General features: G+C 44.4%; 1 protein-coding gene across 1 annotated transcript in view; it reads left to right on the top strand.

Moving 5' to 3' along the window:
- The window catches only part of ADAM12 (ADAM metallopeptidase domain 12), a 376,200-nt gene that overhangs the window by 307,361 nt on the left and 46,696 nt on the right, over positions 1-22,143 (top strand). Inside the window, exons 12-14 of the mRNA XM_074383072.1 lie at positions 9,629-9,806; positions 14,519-14,608; positions 16,279-16,474. Of these exons, the coding sequence (XP_074239173.1) occupies positions 9,629-9,806; positions 14,519-14,608; positions 16,279-16,474 (464 nt within the window). The remainder of the gene's footprint in view (positions 1-9,628; positions 9,807-14,518; positions 14,609-16,278; positions 16,475-22,143) is intronic.

Genomic DNA, 22,143 nt, shown 5'->3' with positions numbered 1-22,143 from the left:
ACTCCTACAAGAAAAGAACCTTCTGACTGCAGGTTTTTCAAAGTAAAAGTAACCCCTAATAATGTTTTACCTGGCAGCTTTGTCATGGCTAAAATATGAAGCTGTGACTGCCTTTATGGTGGGGAGCTGGAAGTGGCATTCCTCTTTTTAAAAGTGGTGGTTTTTTTTTTTTTTTTCCAAAATCACCCAGCTGTCTGTTTCACCCTCTTTTTGCTTTTAGCCTTGCATACAATATTGTAAACTTGCCCCAAGTGTCCCTGCCGGATAAGAGACAAAGAAAAGCAGGGCTAACAAAAGGGGTCACATCCTAGATCCTGGCAGGGGCCACAATCACCCTGCCATGGCTTCGGAGATAAATTCTCGGCCTTTGAGCTGAAAGCAACACTTTTTTTTTTTCTGGGCCCCAGGTATAACCATTCTAAAGCATTCGCATGCCAAGGGCAGCTATCGTGCTAAAGGGTTTCATTCCTGAGTAATTCTCCAGTTTTATTGCTTTGCACCAGTCTATCACTGCTATATGTCACTTCAATTAGCTGCTGTCCTGGCACATTTGGGATAATTTATTAGACATATTAAAAAGTACATTGTGATGAGTTTGCCAAAAGCTATGGAAGAAACTGAGGCTTGTCTTTTTAACCACAGACGGTGGGCTGTATGAGATCTTTCATGTTGTGAGCAAGTACCTGGCCCAAGTCACTGTTCTTTTCATGGGTGCTCCAGGGAGTACAGCTATTAAATAAGAAAGAAAAATATAAGCACAAAGGAGGCACAGTTTCCATACTTTGGATTTTGAAGAAAGTAGAAGGGAAACGTCATTCTGTTGACAACCACCCGAACCTTTCCTGTACCTTACTGTACAGTATGAGGGTCAGTCAATTTTCCATAACACTTCCAGATATTTGAAATTTCATTTCTGATATGAATTTGGTTTATGTGACAGATACTCATGGGATTTTTAGCACATGCCTAAAATCAGATCAGGTTTTCAAAATGCTATACATGGGGTTTTTGTTGGAAAACGGAACCAGAGAGCAAAACGGAATTATTTTTTAGGATATGACAGGTGGCCCATGGTGAATCTAGACTGTATTTTTTATTGTTATGACACAAATAGGTACAACGACACTTGAACTTTAAATCTAGGTAAGTTGTTTCCACACTCTAATGGGCATCAGAATCACCTGGGCCATTTCCGGATGAGCAGATAGCAAACTGTGGTATGGTCTCACTTACAATGGAATATCATCCAACCATAAAAAGGAATGAAGTTCCAGTGCATGCTACCATGTGGATGAACCTTGAGAACTCTATTCTAAGGGAAAGGAGCCAGACACAAAAGGCCACATGTGTAGGATTCAGCTTACATGAGATAAACAGCACAGGCGAATCTGTAGAGACAGAAAGCAGGCTGGTGGTTGGCAGGGGCTGTGGGGAAGGGAGAATGAGGAGTGACGGCTTAATGGGTGTGGGGTTCGTTAGGGCTAGGGGAAAAGTTCTAAAGTTAGATAGTAGTGATGGTTATGCAACATTGTGAATGTGCTGGGAAAAAAACATTGTATCATATACTTTGAAGTGACTTAAGGGATACATTTTATGTTGTATAAATTCTACATCAACTTAGAAAATTGACTGCAGAGATTATTAAAATACAGGTTGCTAGGCCCCTACATTGAGTTTTTCTGACTTAGCAGGTCTGGGTGGGGCCTGAGAATGTGCATTTCTAGAAAGTTCCTGGTGCTGCTTGTCCTGGGAGCACACTTTGAGAACCACTGGTCCAGGCATATATGGGAGCACAGTAGGATTTGTCCCCTGTGTCTAAATCGCTGCACTCAGGGTAAATCAGCCACCTGTGTTTCAGCATTCACTGAAGTGTTGAACTGGCATTGGTAATAAAGAAAGTGTTTTTTAATAACTGAACACGCAACCATAAGAATTGAACAAGTCTAGTACTGCCATCCCCTAACTGTAAACTCTCAAAGAAATCCCTTCACCTCATTTGCAAATGGGGATAATAATACCTGTTTCATTGGATTGTTCTAAAATTTTTAATTAAAAAAAAAAAAGTATAAAAGAAAAATACTGCCATGGGAAAGTACCACCATATCATGTAGCTTAAAGCACGTATCCATAAATAGTTATGCCAAATAAAAGTATGTATTTTAACCCGATTACTAGTCTTGGGACTTTGTAATGTTATGGCCAGAATATGCTGATACAGGAAGGGGAGAGCTTAAAACACAGCCTTGCACTGCAGTTTCACTCCAACTCCATTTATGTGGGATAAAGGATGTGTATCTGAGGATTTGGGATTTCAAGGACCATTTCTGGAGGAGTGGGATCATATGGTCCTTGGAGAGTGGCTACAGAGGAAATGAAATGGGAGAGTGGGCACATCCCTCAAGGAAGGAGCTTGGCAAGGGGGTCATGGAGTCAGGCTCAGGTCATGATGGAATTGGGACCCTCTTCAGAGCTTTGAATGTAATGGACACTTGAAAACTATTGCTTCATAAGTGAGTGAATAAATGAGAGATTTGTGAATTTGCCAAAGTTGGATTCTGCCATCATCAGAAGTGTGTAGGCAGAGTCAGCACCTGGGGAGCAGGTGATGCACCCGTCCTTGCTGAGAGTCTTGCCAGCATCCTCTCTCCAGCGTGGCTAAGTAGAGCAATAGCACTCTGATCAACAATCGCACTAACTGATTCTGCCCATGATTCCTGAGACCTTGGAGAGCGGATTCCTTGCCTTGCTTGTTCATTGGCACATCTTTTATGCAAACCAACTCACTGCCCTTTGACTCCTTGAGTCATTAGTCATTGGTACCTGCTGTGTTCTAGGCACCAGGTAACTAGTGTAGAAGGTATTCAAATATGTGTGGATTAGGATGGTGCTACCATTAAAGCAATCTATAGTTGCTACTGGTGAATTTCCTTTATCTCTTGAGATTTTAAGTAATTTTAGATTATGAAGTTTTGTGTATGAGGGAGTCATTGGGTTTGCTGTAAGTTTTCGATACTTAGTTGTGTGCTCTGATCGAATTAGACTATCTTGGAGCAGAGAAAGGAGGTGAGGAGTAGACCTTTGCCTGCTTAAAAAAGAAAAAAAAAAAAAGCAGTTTGCCTTAAAAAAAAAAAAAAGGCAGGGGGAAAAAGAGTTTGGAGTTCCTATGAAAAACACCTTTAAATCTTTAATCCATCTTGAGTTAATTTATGTAAATGGTGAGAGGTAAGGGTTCAGTTTCAGTCTTCTGCATATGGCCAGCTAGTTATCCAGGCACCATTCATTATTGAGTAGGAAGTCCTTTCCCCATTTCTTATATTTACTGATTCTGTCAAATATTAGATGGTTGTAGGTGTCTGGGTTTATTTCTGGAGTCTCTGTTCTGTTCCATTGGTCTATGTGTCTGTTTTTGTACCACTACCATGCTGTTTTGGTTACTGTAGCCTTGTAATATAGTTTAAAGTCAGATAATGTGATACCTCCAGCTTTGTTCCTTTTGCCTAAGATTGCTTTGGCTATTTGGGCTCCTTTTTGGTTCTATCTGAATTTTAGGATAGCTTTTTCTAATTCTGTGAAAAATTACATTGGTATTTTGATAAGGATAGCACTTAATCTGTAAAATGCCTTGGACATCTTGACAATATTCTTCCAGTCCATGAGCATGGAAGTTTTTAAATTTATTTGTGTCATCTCTGATTTCTTTCCGCAGTGTTTTGCAGTTCTCCTTGTGGAGAACTTTCCTCTTCTTGGCTAGATAAATTTCTAGGTATTTCATTTTTGTGTGTGGCTATTGTAAATGGAATCGCATTCTTGATTTTGTTCTCAGCTAGAACATTATTGATGTAGAGAAATGCTGCTGATTTTTGTACATTGATTTTGCATGCCGAAACTATACTGAATTTATTTATCTGTTCCAGGAGACTTTTGGCAGAATTTTTAGCATTTTCTATGTATAGAATTATATTCTCAGCAAAGAGAGAAATTTGACTTCTTTTCTTCCTATGTGGATGCCTTTTATTTCAGCTTTGGCAAATAATTTATGGCTAAGTCCCCAAAAGCAATTGCAACATAAACAAAAATTGACAAGTGGGACCTAATTAAAGAGCTTCTGCACAGCCAAAGAAATTACCAGCAGAGTAAATAGATAGCCTACAAAATGAGAGAAAATATTCACAAACTATGCATCTGACAAAGGTCTAACATCCAGAATCTACAAGAAACTTAAATCAGCAAGCAAAAATACAAATAGTTCAATTTAAAAATGGGCAAAGGACATAAACAGACACTTCCCAAAAGAAGACATACAAGTGGCCATATGAAAAAAATGTTCAGCATCACTAATCATCAGAGAAATGCAAATCAAAACCACAGTGAGATACAATCTCACACCAGTCAGCATCGCAATTATTAAAAAGTCAAAAAATAACAGATGCTGGCAAGGCTATGGAGAAAAGGGAATGCTTACACACTGTTGGTGGGAATGCAAACTAGTTCGGCCACTGTGGAAAGCAGTTTGGCAGTTTCTTGAAGAACTTGAAACAGAACTCCATTCGACTCAGCCATCCCACTACTGTGTGTATATCCAAAAGAAAATAATTCATTCTATCAAAAAGACATATGCCCTCGTACTTTTATTATAGCACTACCCACACTAGCAAAGACTTGGAATCCACTTAGGTGCTCTTTGACAGTGGATTGGATAAAGAAAACAGTACAGGTAGTGCTTGACTTGCCACCACGGTCGAGACCGCGGAACGGTCGTAACACAATTTGGCCGTAAGCTGAGTAGGCTATATGTACAGTTGAAATGGTGCACGCAGAGATGGTAGTGTTGCCAGAAGCTGGTGCGCACTGTCATATGCCCAGCTGGGCAACGTTTGCGCTGCCAGACACAGAGCAGTCGTGGCTAGCGATTGTGGTCGTAAAGTCGAATGGTCGTAAGTTGCATAGGTCGTAAGTCGATCAATACCTGTATATACATACACCATAGACGACTACGCAGCCTTCAAAAGAATGAAATTATGCCTTTGCAGCAACATGGATGGAGCTGGAGGCCATTATCCAAAGTAAATTAATGCAAGAATGGCAAATCAAATACCATGTGTTCTCACTTATAAGTGGGCACTAAACATTGAATACATCTTTATATCTTCATAGATATAAAGATGAGAACAACAGACACTGGGGACTATTAGATGGGGGAGGATGGGGGGGAGGATGGGAGGGAGCAAGGGCTGAAAAACCACCTATTGGTTACTATACTTACTACCTGGGTGACAAGACCTCAAGACCCCAGCGTCATGCAATATACCCATGTAACACATTTGCACATATACCCCTTCATCCCTAATGAAAGTTGAAATTATTTATAACAAATAAAAATACCTTCAGCCATTACCAGTGCCTGCCCCATACAGAGGCACAGCTCCCTGTGTGTTGATGCTCCATGGGATCTTATCACCATCGGCATGACTTTGACCTAACCAAGAATAATGCCAAGACCAAAAGGGGATTCCTCTCTGGGTGTGTGTCTGCAAGAAAAGCCTGTTTCCCACTGTCGAGTAAGTTCCTCCAGGCCAGTCCTGCCCATGTACATGCACTTATGCCAGCTCCTTCCCCAGGTACACTCACACCTTCTTCCCTTTGTGTGAGGGGCTCAAATGACCCTCTTCCTAGTGAGGTCCACCATCCCTAAAAGTTCAATACACATCCTCTTCCCTTGCTCTTTTTTTTTTTTCTCCTTAATTCTACTCTTTCTAACTCATTCTTTTCCCTTAGCTTGCCTATTACCTGTTGGTCCCACTGAGTGTAAGCTCCATGAGAGCTGAGATTTTTTATGTTTTCTTCATTCCCTTATCCCCAAAGCCTAGAACAGTACCTGGCACCTACTAGGTATTGAATAAACACTTGGGGAATAATGGAGTCATGTGTGATAGGTTGTTTTGATTTTCTTCCTCTAAAGCCTGACTTCCTTTAAATGCCCGAATTAGGTTCATAAATGTCCTATCAGAGTAAATAGTCACCTGCCTCCTTGATGAGAAATCATGAAAGAGTGTGATGAGTAGCAATATCCTACAGGTAGAAAATGCTCCTCAGTCTCATCTGTCATCAAAAGTGAGTTCTTAAACAATAAATGAGGTATTTGTTTCTTCATTACATAGAAGAAATGGTAGTGATATTGGCTGGCTGAGTCCAAGGAAGTGGCAGGAATGTTTGGGGAAGGGCTGCTGGACTCCCCAGTGACCTTGCTGGGTCACCCTGAGCAAGTTGGAAAAACCCCAGGTTGATGGGAAGAGAAGCCACTCACACCTGCTCATGGCTGGAGTTGTGACCCATCGTCAGCAGTTGCTGGAAGCTTGAATTGTCCTGACCTGGTAGGCAGGAGGCACATCAGTGAGATCAGGCCGTGTGGAAAGGAACCCTGAAAAAGGATCTGTTCAGTGTTGGCAAATTCACCAAGACTTCATTTCACATGTGAGGAGGACATTGCTACTTTCTTGTTAAAACAGAGGCATCCCTGAGGATTTCATGTCAGGGTGGTGTTCCTCAGAGCAAGATTGAAAACCCGTGAACTGGATGAGGAGGACTATTTATACATGATTCTAAATGAGAGAGAATTTTTTTTAACATTTGGGGGTTTTCCTTCAGCAGAATGAGGAAAAACCAAGGGAAGTAGAAATGTATTATTAGGCAGATCACTACACCATCTGACAACATCCAGTACAGACACGCAAATACGATGATGGTCTTTGCCAGTGATGATCTGTTCTGTTCTCCTCTTCTACACACTCTGAAGTTTAAATCCTGGACTTAAACTGTTCTCATTCATCCTATTTGGATGGCAAACCCCCCAAAACCCAATGTTTTTGTGTTTGATGCTTTGAAAGCAATGAGATAGGGAAGCCTTGTCGGAGCTTAGTGAATGCAGCTGGTCTCAGCTCTCTAGTACCTGGGATCTGTGGACATTCTCTGCTCCCTTGGGAAACAGGGCGATTCATCCCACCCTTGTCCAAGCTTTTCTTAACTGCTGTGATTCTCACTATAAACCCTTCCTGAGACTTACCATTTATCCTAGGGTCTTTCCTAATTAACTTTAATATTTTCTAGAAATCAGTCCCCTTCTTGAATGAACTGATAATGGTGCGTCACAGAACTGAGTTGCATATCATTGAGTGAGAATGATGTTTCGTCACCTAGATCAGGCCTAGAAACATAAATGTCCTAGGAAAACTCTCAAATACAGAAGTTTCCATCTGTACCTCCATGATATCATTCATTTATTTATTTATTTATTTATTTATTTATTTATTTATACAAGAGAAGTTCTCTTAACTCCCTGTGTATGGTACCAATTACTTCAATATAATACTCTTCTAAATTGAAAGGACATTGTCATTTTTCTTGTGGATCACTGTTTGGACTTCGACAGTGTCATTTTGATACCAGGAATAACCAGTCTGTCTGCCAAAGGACGTTACAAAGATTTCAAAAGGAACCTTGTAGCGCTTTGAGTAAGTCCTGGTGTGTTGCCTTTGCATCCATACAGCAGCACATTCATTGGTTAATTGATTTGTAGATTAGAATTGTGAATATACTCCAGAGTTAATAGCCTGAGGTTGATAGAAACCACTTGGAGGGAAAACTAATGCAGGAACAGAAAACCAAATACCGCATGTTCTCGTTTATAAGTGGGAGCTAAACACTGAGTACATATAGACACAAAGAGGGGAACAGCAGACACTGAGGAAGGAGAGGATGGAGAAACGCCCTGTGGAGAACTATGCTTATTGCCGGGGTGAAGAAATAATCTGGACACCAAACCCCATTAGCACACAGTCTACCTACATAACACATCTGCACATGTACCCCTGAACCTACCATAAAAGTTAAATAAACTTCAAGGGCCAGGCATAGTGGCTCATGCCTGAAATCCCAGCACTTTGGAAGGCCAAAGCAGGCAGATCACCTGAGCTCAGGAGTCTGAGACCAGCCTGGCCAATGCGGTGAAACCCCATCTCTACTAAAAATACAAAAATTAGCTGGGCGTGGTGATGGGTGCCTGTAATCGCAGCTACTCAGGAGGCTGAGGGAGAGAATCACTTGAACCTGAGAGATGGAGGCTGCAGTGAGCCACTGCACCCCAGCCTGGGTGACACAGTGAGACTCAGTCTCAAAAAATAAAATAATAAAGTGAAGAAAAAAATAGCTGGTCATAAAAAAAAATCTGTGGCTAAGGACATGCCTCATACACGTGGGGAGAAAAGGGAAAATCACTTGGAGAGGATGGTGCAGTGTTACCAGTTGATCCTAGAAATCATTATTTCAGAAGTTCGCCAAGCACAGTCATTAAGCGGCAGCTGGTCTACCATCATCAGGGAACTGTAGCAGCTTGTGCTGAGTTTGGCCAATTGGTTGAGATCCAGTTCTAATGTCATCCTCGTAAACGTCTCCATCGGGAGAGGGTGCTTGGGTTTGCTGGACAGCAGGCCCTGCTCCCTCTCTAAGTAATAAACCTTTCTGGGTTTCTGGCATGCTTATACCTTAATAATCCTTGCTGCCTCAAGCCATGGGAAAATGCATTTGTAAAAAGTGAGACACTCTGTGTATGTTGGATAACACTGGCTGCTTTGGGAATCAAACCCCAAATGCTCAGTGGGTTACCATATTAGAAGCGTGTTTTCCTTCTGTATGATGCTGTGAGGCTCTAAGCTGCAGGTGGCTTTCCTCCCTACAGTGAGTTAGGACCAGATGCCACGTCTGACTCTTCTATCTCCTAAAACCATGGGATACCCTAATCTCAGCTGGCAGGTGGGGAAAGGAAGGATGTGAAGAAGGAATACTCATTTAAATACCATCAGCCAAAAGTGACCTACATCACTTTGGCTCATGTCCTAGTGCCAACAATTAGTCATACAGCCCACCCAGGTCCATGGGTGCTGGGAAGCACAGAAGGGAAGCAGAACTTTGCTGGAGGTGCTGGAGCAGAACTTTGCTGGAGAATTTTGCTGAAGCAGAACCCTGCCACGCCCCTTTGTTGCCCTGGAATTGAGTGGCAAGGGCAAGACCTGCATTTCTGGACCACCTCCATTCTCATAGCCGTGCTGAGGGAGACAGTGATTTGACCTTTATAGACCTGAATGCCAATATGAGCAGCCTGTGCCCTATGGTGGAACCCTGTGTCCTTGGAACCATGGAATTAATAAACACCATTGATTGTACCTTTTTCTTCTTTGCACTCTCCAATAAAGACATTGGTATGTGGTGTTTGTATTACAAGCTACGGTCGCTAAGAATTCACTTTTCATTGCATCATTTCACCCAGAGCTATTAATAATGTCTTTAATTAATGAGGTTCTGCCTGAACTTGTTGATTTGAAAACCATCAAAAGATCATTTCTGTTATGATAAAGCACTTCTTCATCATTGGCATTGGCACCGTATAGGAATGAATGTCAGGATGAAACTGAATGTGCTTCGCTTTACACACCGCATATCTGAGCCTTCGTTCATTGAGATCACCAGTGAACACCTGGGCCGATGTGCCCAGCGGGTGCCTTCTTCTGGGCACAGGAAGGGCAGGCAAAGCCATTCCATGCCCTGTGACTTACTGTTCTGGGCTCTGCTTTCTCAGGTACCCATTTCCCATGGTGTTCAGCAGCTGCAGCAAGAAGGACTTGGAGACGAGTCTGGAGAAAGGAATGGGGATGTGCCTCTTCAACCTGCCAGAAGTCAAGCAGTCTTTCGGGGGCCAGAAGTGTGGGAATGGATTTGTGGAAGAAGGAGAGGAGTGTGACTGTGGAGAGCCAGAGGTAAGAACCAGACCCCTCCGCCTCCTAAACCGTAGGATACCCTAATCTCAGTTGGCAGAATGAGGATGCAAAGAAACCTTGTATCTTAGCCTAGGCAAAGAAGAGAGAACGTGGAGGAATTGTACAGGTGGATGAAAGTACTGGAACTCAGGAAGAAAGAGTCCTATATGGCCACCCTGAAGAAGCCCCATGAGCTAGGGTGGCTTTCTTGAATTTTAACTATTGCATGGAGTAAATGATCACTTGGTTTAAATAGATAGATAATCCTCTCTATCAAAGGGTACAACATTCTCAGCAAGAGGGGGACAAAAACAATAAAAAAGTGTTTAGCTTTGAGTCTGACAGAGAAGCAAGCCCTGGAATTCTAGCTTCAAATAGCTAATAAGCATCATTTCTTTCTCTTTGTGAGACGTGCTACCAGAGGGAAATCTGAATACGCAGCATTTCTTTTTCACCAAGAGCTTCCTGTCTAGTTGAAATGCTGCCTCACTGCCACAGACACCTCTGTCTGTACAACCCGAGGCATTCTGCCTCTCGCGCTTGTAGCTTTCAGAAGCGATAAGTGAAGGCAGGGAACATTTTTATCTAGCACAGGGCTTATTTAACCCTGTTTTCCAGCCAGTATCAGGAAATGTCCTTGTTTTAATAGGGCCCAAGATAATCAACATAAAAATCATAAAAGCCACTTTTTAATCTCTGAATAATCTCAAGAAGAGAGCAGACAGCTTGAGACCTCCTAGTAAAACAGATGCCCCCTCAAAGTTTGGAGGAGGTTGTGTTTAGAATAAATTAAAGCAAGCCATTGCACAGCAGGCAGTCTACATGTGGGATTCCCTCCCCGAGAGCTTCTGCAAGCTGAAATGGTCGACAAGTTCAAGGCAGGCTTAGCTAATTCACAGATGAACTTAATGAGGGCTTAGGAGAGCACCTCCGAGGGCTGCTCTGAAAGAGGGAATTTGGGGTGGAGGAGAAATCATGCTGAGACTCTGGAGCACCCGGTATATTCCTGTGTTCATCAAATAAACAACTGGCAAACAGAATGTTCATCATACCTCCATCTTCAGGTCTCTGAGATTGTCCATACCAGAAGGAATGAGCTTGGTCTGACAGTTACTGCAAGAATGTTGGAAGTGTGTAATATTGGGTGGGAATAAGTGGGGATGTGAAGTGGAAGTGGCTTCTTCTAATGTTTTTATGCCCTTGCCAAACTTAGAACTTAACCATGATATGACATTGTCTGCCAGGATGTTTAATTTTGCTCACAACGAGCAGGGAGTGGTTGCTGTGTAGGAGCAAGTCCTAATTACAGTGCTACAGAAACCCTTTGTAAGATTAACAGAGGAAAACTTAAAACCATCATGGGTTGGGGTATGCAAAGGGAAAATTCCTTGTAGGCCTTGTTAATTACTTAAAGGAAAAAATGAATTAGTTTAAATTACTCTTATTTCTCAGGAGAGGCCCTGTTGGATTAAAATGGTTTGTCTTTGATTTGAACTTCTTAAAATTGTTTGTTAATCTAAATAAATTTGACAGCTTTTCGTGAAGCCATGAACTCTGGGGTTTGGAATGACTTTGTTAGCAGGCATTTGCTCCATGTGCCACCAGCAGCAGCCACATCCCTGCCACAGTCACGACCACCATGGCTGACATTACCATCTCCACAGTCGCCACCCCCACCTCCTCCACCCAACATCATCACCCTTTCAATCATGAGCTCATCACCATCACTACCCCTACCGCCACTGTCATCACTGCTACCCTCACCGTCCCCCACTGTTATCACCACTGCCATCTCCACAGCTACCGCTACCACCACGGCCACACAACTGTCCCCATCACTACCGGCGTCACTGCTACCAACCCCACCCCCATCATTATCCACCCCACCACCATCACGTCAGCAAATGCTTGAGTGCCTAAAATGTGCCAGCCACTCATATTCTGATCCTCTCTGTTCTCTCCATGAAGGAATCATGCGGCTTGGCAGGGTGATGTCTCTCTAGGTGGCATGTTGTATTATAGGGCAGCTTTGATTGTTACAAACTCCTTCCTTGTACAGAGCCAAATTCTGCTGACGCGCAGTTCCCAACTTTGTGTTTCTGTGGTTAAGGTCCTTATTTTATAGCATCACTTCTTGATATTTGAAGAGAACTCTCAGCCTCCTCATCTAAAGTTCTTTCAAAGTCACAGGCGAGCCTTTTGCCTCGCTTTTTTTTTTTTTTTTTTTTTTTTGCTTTTCAAAAAATAAAAGTTTCAAGTAGTTATTATTTGAAAATAATAGTTGCAAAGTTCAAACTCAGATTGTGTTTGGCAGTGTGATAATCCGTTTACAGTTTCCAAACTGCCTTGCCTAAGAATTTTAGGCAAAAAGACTTGTCAACGTAGGTTCTTTATCCCCTACCCAGGGCTCAGGCCCTGGAATTTTTCTGCATGCCCTTGCGTCAGGTCGATCTGGGTATTCCCTGGCCCACAGAGGGACCCAGTCTGTTACCACATCAGGGAAGGAGTGAATAGGATCCAAAAAACTTCTGCCAACACCCAACAGAACCCAGCTTCTCCCTCGCTCCCAGAAATCACCTCTGTTATTTTCAAGAAGATGCTTTCCAGTCTCCTCCCAGTTCATTGTGATTAAGAATCTGTGTCTGCTTCCTACAGCCTGAGAATGACAATTAGGGCTTTGCAGACAATTCTCTAATGGTTTTCATTTTTCTTTCTTCTTTGGAGACTTGGTATTCATTGGCTCTGTTGGATTTCTCTCTTCAGGACTAAAATAATAAATGTAGCAGCAGATGAAGAATGTCTCTTCTGAGAAATACGGTACTGCAGAAGAACTAGATCCTGGGTGGTTTAAAGGCAGGTTGATTGCTGAAGCCTTCTCGGACAGGGCACTGGATTCATATCAACTTAAGGAAATCCTGACAATTCACTCATTCTTCCAGCTAACAGGATTGGGGAAGCCACCTTACCTCCTTGTTTAAAGTCAGTAGGATGCCAGTAGCTCACGAGTATCTTTAAACTTAGTTATCGTTCTCACATTATCATCCCCTTTGAAGTCAAAGCCATTTGGCATGGCTGCATTTCCATTTGAGCTGCTGCTTATATTACTGGGTGATTTGAGAAAGAGGGGAAGATATTTCTTATGGAATTTTAGGACCCAGATTTAGGATGGCTGATTTAACATGGAATTTCAAGAAAGCCTGTAATTTGGTAAATCTGTCATTCATAGAGCCGTTTAGACCATAAGGAACAGGATAGCATTGGTGTGTATTTGATGGCACTGATTTTAAAATGCAATTAATGGACTACATTAAAAAAAAGAAAGTCCCTAAACTCTTTTAGAATTGTAAGCCCACTGGTTAGAAACCCTTACTGTCATAAAAGTCATAGCTATGACTTCTGGTTGACAGTTTTATCTTATTGTATATATTACACATTTTGGATGTTTATACAGTGCTGAAGCAGATTTAAAATGTCATAACTTTGGACGTATGTATAATAGAAGTAAATGGAACATCAAATGAGAGCGTAATTCATAGAGTTTTACACAGGATATAGTTTCAGTATCTAGGTTTGCCATAAATCTTCTGGATTATTGACAGAATTTTATTAATTATATTTATAAAACTCATGATAAATCCATTTAAGAAAGATGATTTTCAGGAGTAAAGTATTATATTATTAAACCTGTATATGATTAGCTTCACCCCAGCCAATAGTATATAAATTTTTCAGATCATATCATATAACTGGATAAAATAAAAGAACATTGATAGATTGCCCAGTATTAAAGATCCATGAACTGTTCCATCTTATGATAATTACATTTCTTCTAAAATATGTAAACTCCAAGTTACTCAAATGTTCTAAAGTACAAGGACTTCACTTGATAAATGTGTACAAGCCTTATGCGGAGAACTAAGCAAAAAATGTCAATCTCTTGTTTGTTTTTGTTAAGAAAAAAATGGAAAAATGGGTACTTGTGAAGCACAGCATTATAAAGGAGTTAATTTCTTTTCTCACTTTTGTTTCAGAGAGGACAATGCATCGAATGCTTGATCTACCCATTTAAATCCCTGGCAAATCAATGGGCCCAGCCCACAGGCCTCCTTCCTTGGTTGTTGCAAGGTCCATTTCTGACTTTCCGAGTGATGGAATTGTCAGACGTGACAACTTACCTGGGCTGCACAAGGGTCTCATCCACCACCCTGGCGGGGACGCAGGGAACTGGTTGAAACCTTTGGTTTGACTTCATTTCCTGCCAGTACTCTCTAGATCAAAAGGGTTCATTTTCGAAGAGTACAGATTGTATGCATCTATGTCTATTTTGATTAAGTAATTTCAAAGTCCTTCAGGGATCCTGAGGCAGTCCATTGCAATGAGATCGACATCCACCTGGAGACCCCTCTACAGAGCCCCAGTGTACTGCTGACTAGAGTGACGTCCCCAACCGGCCAGCCTCTGTCACAACTCCTTTACCTTGCATGAGGGTACTTGCACGCTTTTTCCAGGGACTCGTAGACCCAGTTGGTTGATAAACAGCAGAAGCTTTGGTTTCCTTTCAGAGGGAAATAATCGTCAGGCACGTGCGCAGTTCTGGAGCTGGGCCCTCTTGGTCTTTCTTCCCCTTTGCAGCCATTTGAGGTGTGATGTTTGCATTCAGCGAGCGGTCACCTCCATAAGACCCTATCAAACAAACCCATTCCCCTCTCCAGGAATGTATGAATCGCTGCTGCAACGCCACCACCTGTACCCTGAAGCCAGACGCTGTGTGCGCACACGGGCTTTGTTGCGAAGACTGCCAGGTGAGTCACTGGAGCTGCGACTTGACCCCCAGGTCACCAACAGGTTCAGGTGGTTCAGATCTGATGCAGGGCGAGCAGTGTGGCCGGAAGGTTCCCAGCACTCACCGTCCCTCCTTCTCACGCCAGTTGGTGTTACGTACCAATTATTATCTTCCAATCTTCAGGTGAAATGCACGCTTTAATTGCCAGTCACCTGTGTTTACTTAGTGGCTGAAAACTCATGAGACCAAAATTCCCTAGTTCAACTTTCAGTGTTCCCTGTATGCTGTCAGAGGCACGTGTGGTCCTACTATGCTGACGAGAAGAGCAAGGCAAGAACAAGTCCCCACCCACCATCACTCAGGCTTCCCCAGTTCATCTTCTTGATCCCTTGAACGTCTGCCTGCTGGGTTGTCCCAGAAGTTTTGTATAAACAACTCAATCTTCGTCTCCTCCCAAAAGAAGGTGCCACCGACCCAGCCCAGCCAAGAATGGTAGTTTTATACTCTTGCCATCGCTGCTGGCTAGGACTGCGTTTCTTTTGGCAGTTCCATTGTCTCATTATTCAGAGCTGATATCTGACAGAATAGAAGCCTGAGCTTTTGATTCAACATTTCCAAGGGTAGAGTTTTATTTCTTTTTAATTAAGCAATTGATCCTGACATTCTGCTTACAGGAAACTCCCTCTTAGCTGCCACATGTGAGCGTGGTGATTTAGAAGTGCATTAAAATATCCTTCATCCCCTTCCTAATGGTGACTAACTTACGGGAAATGTTATTAGCAGCTGGCTCTCCCTGGCCCCCAGCAACTGGTGGAGGAAGGTGCCTGGAAGGGAGTTGGGGAAGGGTGGAAGCAAGTCTGAGCCCGAGCCCAGGGGATGCCCAAGTAAGGGGAGGGAGGACTACAGGGCAATCCCTGGGCATCACCCACTTTTAGGTTATGACGTTTCAACAATTCCCTTCAACTTCCAGATCTTCTAGAAGTTGGCAGAGGTCTTATCTCTGTGCCTCTGGGAATCAAGCCCAAGACTTGTGGGGGTCCCTAGCTGTGTAGCCTCAGGCCGCTCTGAGCCTTAATTTCTTCAACCACAAAAAGCTGAGCCATTGGTCAGATAGCTTCTAACATCCTTTACCCCGCCCTTTTTCTTCTCCTGTTCTCCCCATAAAGCAGTAGAGAGAGAGTCCCAGTTCTATGATCTGATAACAAAGTAAACTTGCTATTGTGACTGTGCCCTTAAAGTTATTTTTATTAGCTTGCCCGCAAATGCTAACACTATAAATGCAAATGTCCCCTTGAGACGTGTGATGGTGTTGACACCCAGAGACCTTTTTCTTAAAAATCAACCAGGCCAGCAGCCAGCACTTCCCTCCCTCTTCTTCCCCTGAGGTGCCAAGTGCCAGCAGCCAGCATGCATGCATGTTCCTCAGAGAACCCTAATGTTGTGAGACATTAAAGAGAGGCTGCTCTTGGTTGTCCCACTCACTTTATAGTGGAATGGTGAACCCCAGAGCCCAGAGCGAGAATCTGATTTAATGAGCTCTCTCTACATTAGCAGGGACTTCCTCTAAACTCCCCAGCCCTTTATGTGGGACTTTAAGATGGCCTTGTCCACTCCACCGCAGGCGTGCTGCTGAGAGCTGCCTGTCCCTTTCCCTGGGTACATGTGCCGTAACCAGCCCTCTCCTTCCAGCTGAAGCCTGCGGGAACGGCGTGCAGGGACTCCAGCAATTCCTGTGACCTCCCGGAGTTCTGCACGGGGGCCAGCGCGCACTGCCCAGCCAACGTGTACCTGCATGACGGCCACTCGTGTCAGGGTGTGGACGGCTACTGCTACAATGGCATCTGCCAGACTCACGAGCAGCAGTGTGTCACCCTCTGGGGACCAGGTACGTGGCCGCCCCGAGCTTGGCATCAGGAGAGGCACTGGCGGACCTGGGCTGTGGGCCTGGAGGTGTGTGCTTTGCTTTGGTGAGCCCCCAGTCCCGGCGGGCGCTGTCCACACAGCATCTGCTGTGTTCAGTCGGGAGTGATTGACTCCTAGGGAGGGGCTAGGGCACGCTGGGTATGGGGTGTGCAGAAACGGACACTGCCTGGAGCCTGGCCTTAAGGAGCTCAGTACAGTCCAAGAGGAGATGCAGGAGCACCTACTGTGTGCCCCGTGGGATGACAGGGATGAATCGCTGTGACTCCTGCCCTCAGATAGCATAGCACATAGTCGGACAGACAGAACTTCCGTACCACCACTGAGATTTTAGTAATGCTCCTTTGTACTCAAAAAAGGACCCCAACTGAGTGAGAGACCCAGGGCTTGATGGGGAAGGCCCTGATCAGACTTGAAGCCTGAGCACATCTGTGATCAGAAGGCCTGGGAGCACTGAGTGGCTCTCAAACAGGAAAATGGGTGGTTGAGTCAAACAAGAGGGCATCAGTTCACCAGTTCAGGCTAGGCACTTGGTGCATATTGCCTCTTCTGACCCTCCAACAAGGCCCTGAGTTGGGGACTATGAAGTTTTACAGAAGATGATGCTCAAACTGTAAAACCAAATGTCAGTTTCCCCACGTCTCCAGGCTAGGATTTGAACCTGGGTCACTGTGACCTTGTGCCCATGTGTTACTCCCGCAATGCACAGTCACCCCGAAGAGGGAGGTCTTGCTCTAAAGCTCCACCAGGAAGCAGAAGCTCAGATGCAAAAGGCAGAAGAATCCATCCCCTGCATGTCTCTCCTCCATGCCCCACCTTCTGGGGTCGGAGACCCAAGGCCTCACTGGGCGGCCCTGGACTCCAAGGCCCCGTCACTCCAGAACCATCTGAGATTCAGTGCCTGTGTCCAGCTCCCACGAGTCCAGCCACGAATCCACAAGTGCAGCCCCACGCTGTCCTGCAGTTCTCTTTCCCTTATTGTAACATCGAGTCCTTTATCACTTCCTCCTCCCGCTGGCTGCAGAAATGACCTCAGCCCTGGCCAGAGACCCCAGCTCTGGCAAGGCCGCTGTGGTTGGCCAGGCCCAGGCTGAAAGCCAAGCAGACTCAGGCAGGATCTCTAAGAGGAGGGAAACTTGATAGGACCTTTGTCAGACTTTTGTTGGGAGGCTTTGGTTTTAGGAGTGATGAGGGAAGTAAACTGGGACAGAAAATGATGACTCAACCTTGAAGCTAGGGTTTTCAATAGAATGTGAAAGCCAAGACCCGGCACGGAATACAAGATGGATGTTTCTCGGAGCTGGGTCCTGCTGGGAGGCCCATGACCCCTGGCAGCCGGCGATGCCCTCTGTACTTGGAGCTTTCTGGGGGAGAAGAAAGGGCAGCCTGGTGGCAAGGAAAAGTGCAGGCCTCTTCAGCTCAGCCTCTGAGGAGTTGTTCCGATGCTCCTCAGTACTCAGGGATGTGCTTGGGCAGGTGGGATGGGGAGGCCTGCAGGTCCTGAGCCCTTCCTGCTTCATTCATCCTTAGACCCTGAGCAGCCCTCAGTCCCGGGATCATCGCCTGCTGGGCCTTGGGGCCCTCTAGGCAAAGCAAGGGATGGTGTTGGGGGGGCAGGGGAACACTCTGTTACAATGACAATGACTAAGCCTGTACTCGCTATACACGTTGAATGGTATTTGGGCTTGACATGGTTTAGTGACTTTAGGCACCTTTTAGCCAAGCGAGGTCACGTTAGGACTGTGGCTACTGCTGCAAGCCAGATCTTCATGGTTTTGGGCATCCCTAGAAGCCCTCCCCTTCCCAGCCTTTCTCCAGAATCAGCAGTCTCCTTTTCGTGGGTTACAAGGGCCGTGATGAAGCTCCTTTCCAAAAAGCATTTTGTGGCCAGAGCACACACAGCACTTGGAGCTTTGGGAGTGACATGTGTTCCCTAATGCCCTGCTGCATTCGAACATCTGGCCCCACTTCCAGAGTGAGGTCAGATGGAACACAACAGCGCTCTCTGAGCCACCCCCACTATGTGACTCAGCTGGCTGTATGCCTCTGATTCATGGTGACCAAGGCTGGTATTCATTATCTCATCAAACTAGTCCTTCTGCAGCTGCCTAACCAGAGAGTCTAGAACCAGACAGGCAGACAGACAACCTGACCCACAGACTAAGCTTTTCAAAAGCAAGAGCAATGGGAAGTCACCTGTGTGGACTCTCATCATCCCCACGATGGAGGGGGAGGCTGGAGGTCTGAGTGCCCGGGTAGCCACATCCTCTTCCTTAGGAGGGGGCTCCCCTGGGAGCTCCCAGCTTAACTCTGCTCTTTCCTACCCACTCTCCCTGGTAACCAGGAGACCTTTGCTGGGGTGGTGGTGGCCGGTGTTGTGTGTGGCCGCTGCACACAGCATGGCACGTTCATGGCATCAGGACTGTAGGTAAAAATGGGTTTTGGTGAAGAGACTTCATCTTTGAGGAGACAGCTCAGGGTTCCTGGAAGCCGCAGCACAGAGACCAGGCTTGGGGAGCCACCCTGGGCTTGTGACATTCTGGGTTTTGGTCTGTCCTGCCTGCCTTTTCGCAGTTCTTCAGATCATGATACAGACTTCCTCCAGAGAACAGAGAGTAGGGAATACCACAACCCACTGTGGCCCGGGAGCTCTTGCAATGGGCCATTGACCACCTCCTTCAGGAGCGCAGTGGGCTCCTTCCTTCCCGTGTCAGTGTTTCTGCCTGGTGTCCAGGTTACAGGCAGTGTGTGAGTTTCCCAGGGCTGCTGCAACAAATTAGCACAGACTAATAATGGCTTACAAATTCTTCATCTTACAGTTCTGGAGGTCAGAAATCCTGAAATCAAGATATTGGCAAGGCAACCTTGCTTTGGGAGGTCCTAGGGAGAAACTGTTTCCTTGCCTTTCCCAGCTTTTACAGGCCACTTGCACTCCTTGGCTCATGGCCCCTTCCTCCATCTTCAAGGCCAACAGTACCGCATCTGCAAATCTCTGTCCCTTTCTGACTTCTGCTTCTGTAGTCACATCCCTTTCTCTGACGCTGACTCTCCCACCTTCCTCTTATAAGGACCCTGTGATTCTAAGATTCACCTAGATTTTCCAGGATGATCTTCCCATCTCGAGATACTAAGCAGAATCACATCTTCAAAGTTCCTTTTGCCATATCAGATAACGTGCATAGGTTTTAGATAAGGATGTGGGCCTTTTTGGGGAGCCACAGGCATTGGACTTACTAGCAAGGGACCTTCTGCAAATTGCTCAACCTTGTTGTACCTCATCTGTAAAATGAGGATAATGATCTACCTACCCCATGGGTCTGTTATCCTCTAACATAGCCTATAATCTATTCCACGTAATATATGTGATTCTGTGCTACATGCAGAACTCCTAGTAAATCTAAACTCTATAAATAAGATACAGCTGCGCTCCTGAGAAGCTCAGGCTAGTGAGCAAGATATTCAAATCCTTGGGGTCTGTAAAATGGGCTGTAAGAGGGTCATGGGCCAGATATGTTGGGCTGGAGGACAGCAGCTAACTAGGAGGCTTTGAAGATAAGATTGCCCTGGAATAGTGATTTGCCAGGGGAGTAAGAGGGGGGTTATTTCCAGTACACGGAATAGCACAGATCAGGGCACACAGGGACAGTGGGGCCAACCAGGGCAAGTTCAGGTAGTTCTGTGTGTGCAGAGCTTGGGCTGTGACCTGGAGAACAGAGATCCTCATCTGCCACGCCATTCTCTCATTCATCAAATATTTGTCGACATCCTGCTGTGTGTAAGATGCTGACTCAAGAGCACCGACTCTGCCAGAGTGACACACTTCCCACAGTGCCTGTGCACTCCCGCCTGGATCTGGAGTGGAGTGCGGATGTGAATCCATCACAGTATCCCCCCGGGAGGCATGGATCCCGGACAAATGCAGTCCTGGGAGCAGCAGAGGTGACTTCCTCGACCAGACCCCTCACCAGCCAGATATACCAGGTTGAGAGCATTTTAATACTTTGTTATAGTGGTTGATTTGAATTAGCTTTTCATGATTCAGAACGGAAAACTTATTGTCAAGTTTGCATGTGCAATATTTCCCCACCCAGGAGCAAATGATTCAGGATCTGGATCACGTATGCTCTGGGGTCATCGTAGGCCTCCTGGGAAGCACAGGAACTCAGGGTTCTAGAAGTCTCTGAGTCCTTGCCTCACAGGCCCTTGACATTTGCACCACAGTGACCTGGACAGCTTGCTGAGTCGTCCAAAATTCTCCAGTCACATTCAGGATGTCCGTTACTCACCCTCCAGATCTGGAGACCTAAACACTTACTGGATGAAGCCCTTCCTTCCAACTAACTATTCCCTTTTGAAATGGGCTTTTCTCAATCTGGCATTATATTTCAATAAAATAATACTGCTTCCAAATCTTTCTACAAATAAAACAATGGAAAATTCAAAACATATGCCTGCAACTTCTAATTGGCAAAGTAATATACTTTCAGAATGCCTTTTGGGGTTTTTTATTCATTTATTTGTTGTTCTCTAATTGTTTTTGTTATTGATAATGCACGTTCTTGTTGGCCAAGTGTATAGTTTTTTTCTTACTGATTTTTGTCCCACAAACCTTGTATCTCAAGACTTCCCATGTTGATTTCAAACACACAACTGTTATTCACAGTTCTAACTGTGTGGCTGGCTTTTAGCTCTCTTTGTCTGGTTTAGTCTTAATATCTACAAAGATTTTCTGTCAATGTGACACCTTTACTCCTTTTGAAGTATAGCTAGGTATTTTTATTTAGGTAGCAAATTTACTTTTACCAAGGTTGTTTGTCAGAACCACTAGCATGGTTACTTAAAAACATTCCTTAGCAATTAATCTCACAGATAACTACACATCTAGGGTCACAAACAATTGGCATCAGAGAATTCCCAAAATGTATTAGTTTTTTTAATTTTATCACTGACCAGAATCCAGTGTCATGTGATTTCTGCAGTGTGAGCTGGCCAGACCATCCTTATGGGCTGGTGGATACTCAGTGTTTATCTGTAAAACTTCTTTTACGTGAGCTTGGTTTCTTGTGACCCACTTGGGGCTGTGCATTGATGAATCACCTACAATTCCTGTGGCCACAGATGAGAAGAAAAGAGATTTTTGCTAGAAGTTGTATTGTTTGGAAGTCAGGAAAGTCTCCCTTTTGTCTCATCAAGTGAGAAAGTTTGTTCATTTGGAATTCATTTGTTGACGAATGTAAAGGTCCACGTGATGAGAGATGGGAAGAACAATACAGTATCCAGTTGTTTGTAAAAATGCCTTTGTCTGTGGATGTTAGTGTCAGGGGTTAGGGAAATCAGTGACAGAGGGAAGGAGGAGCTGATTTCACTGAACTGGAGAAGTACATTTGCATAATAGAGTCATTTTAAGTAAGATTAGATTGAGTAAATTGTGGGTTTAATTCAAGATGCCATCATTTCTCTTTCAAAAAAAAACCATAATGACGTTGGGAACTTCCAAACTACAATTACAAATATAAGTTATAGCACTCTGAAGATAAAACTGGTAATTAAAATCCATCACTTCCTACATAATTATAAAATATAGTATGGTGTCAAAATTCCCTCTGAAAGGCTAAATTTTATCTTTTGATAATG

This window comes from Saimiri boliviensis, chromosome 12 (genome assembly GCF_048565385.1).
Source record: "Saimiri boliviensis isolate mSaiBol1 chromosome 12, mSaiBol1.pri, whole genome shotgun sequence".
NCBI lineage: Eukaryota > Metazoa > Chordata > Mammalia > Primates > Cebidae > Saimiri > Saimiri boliviensis.
Note: the sequence above shows the minus strand (reverse complement) of the source record. Positions and strands in the feature narration are given on the sequence as shown.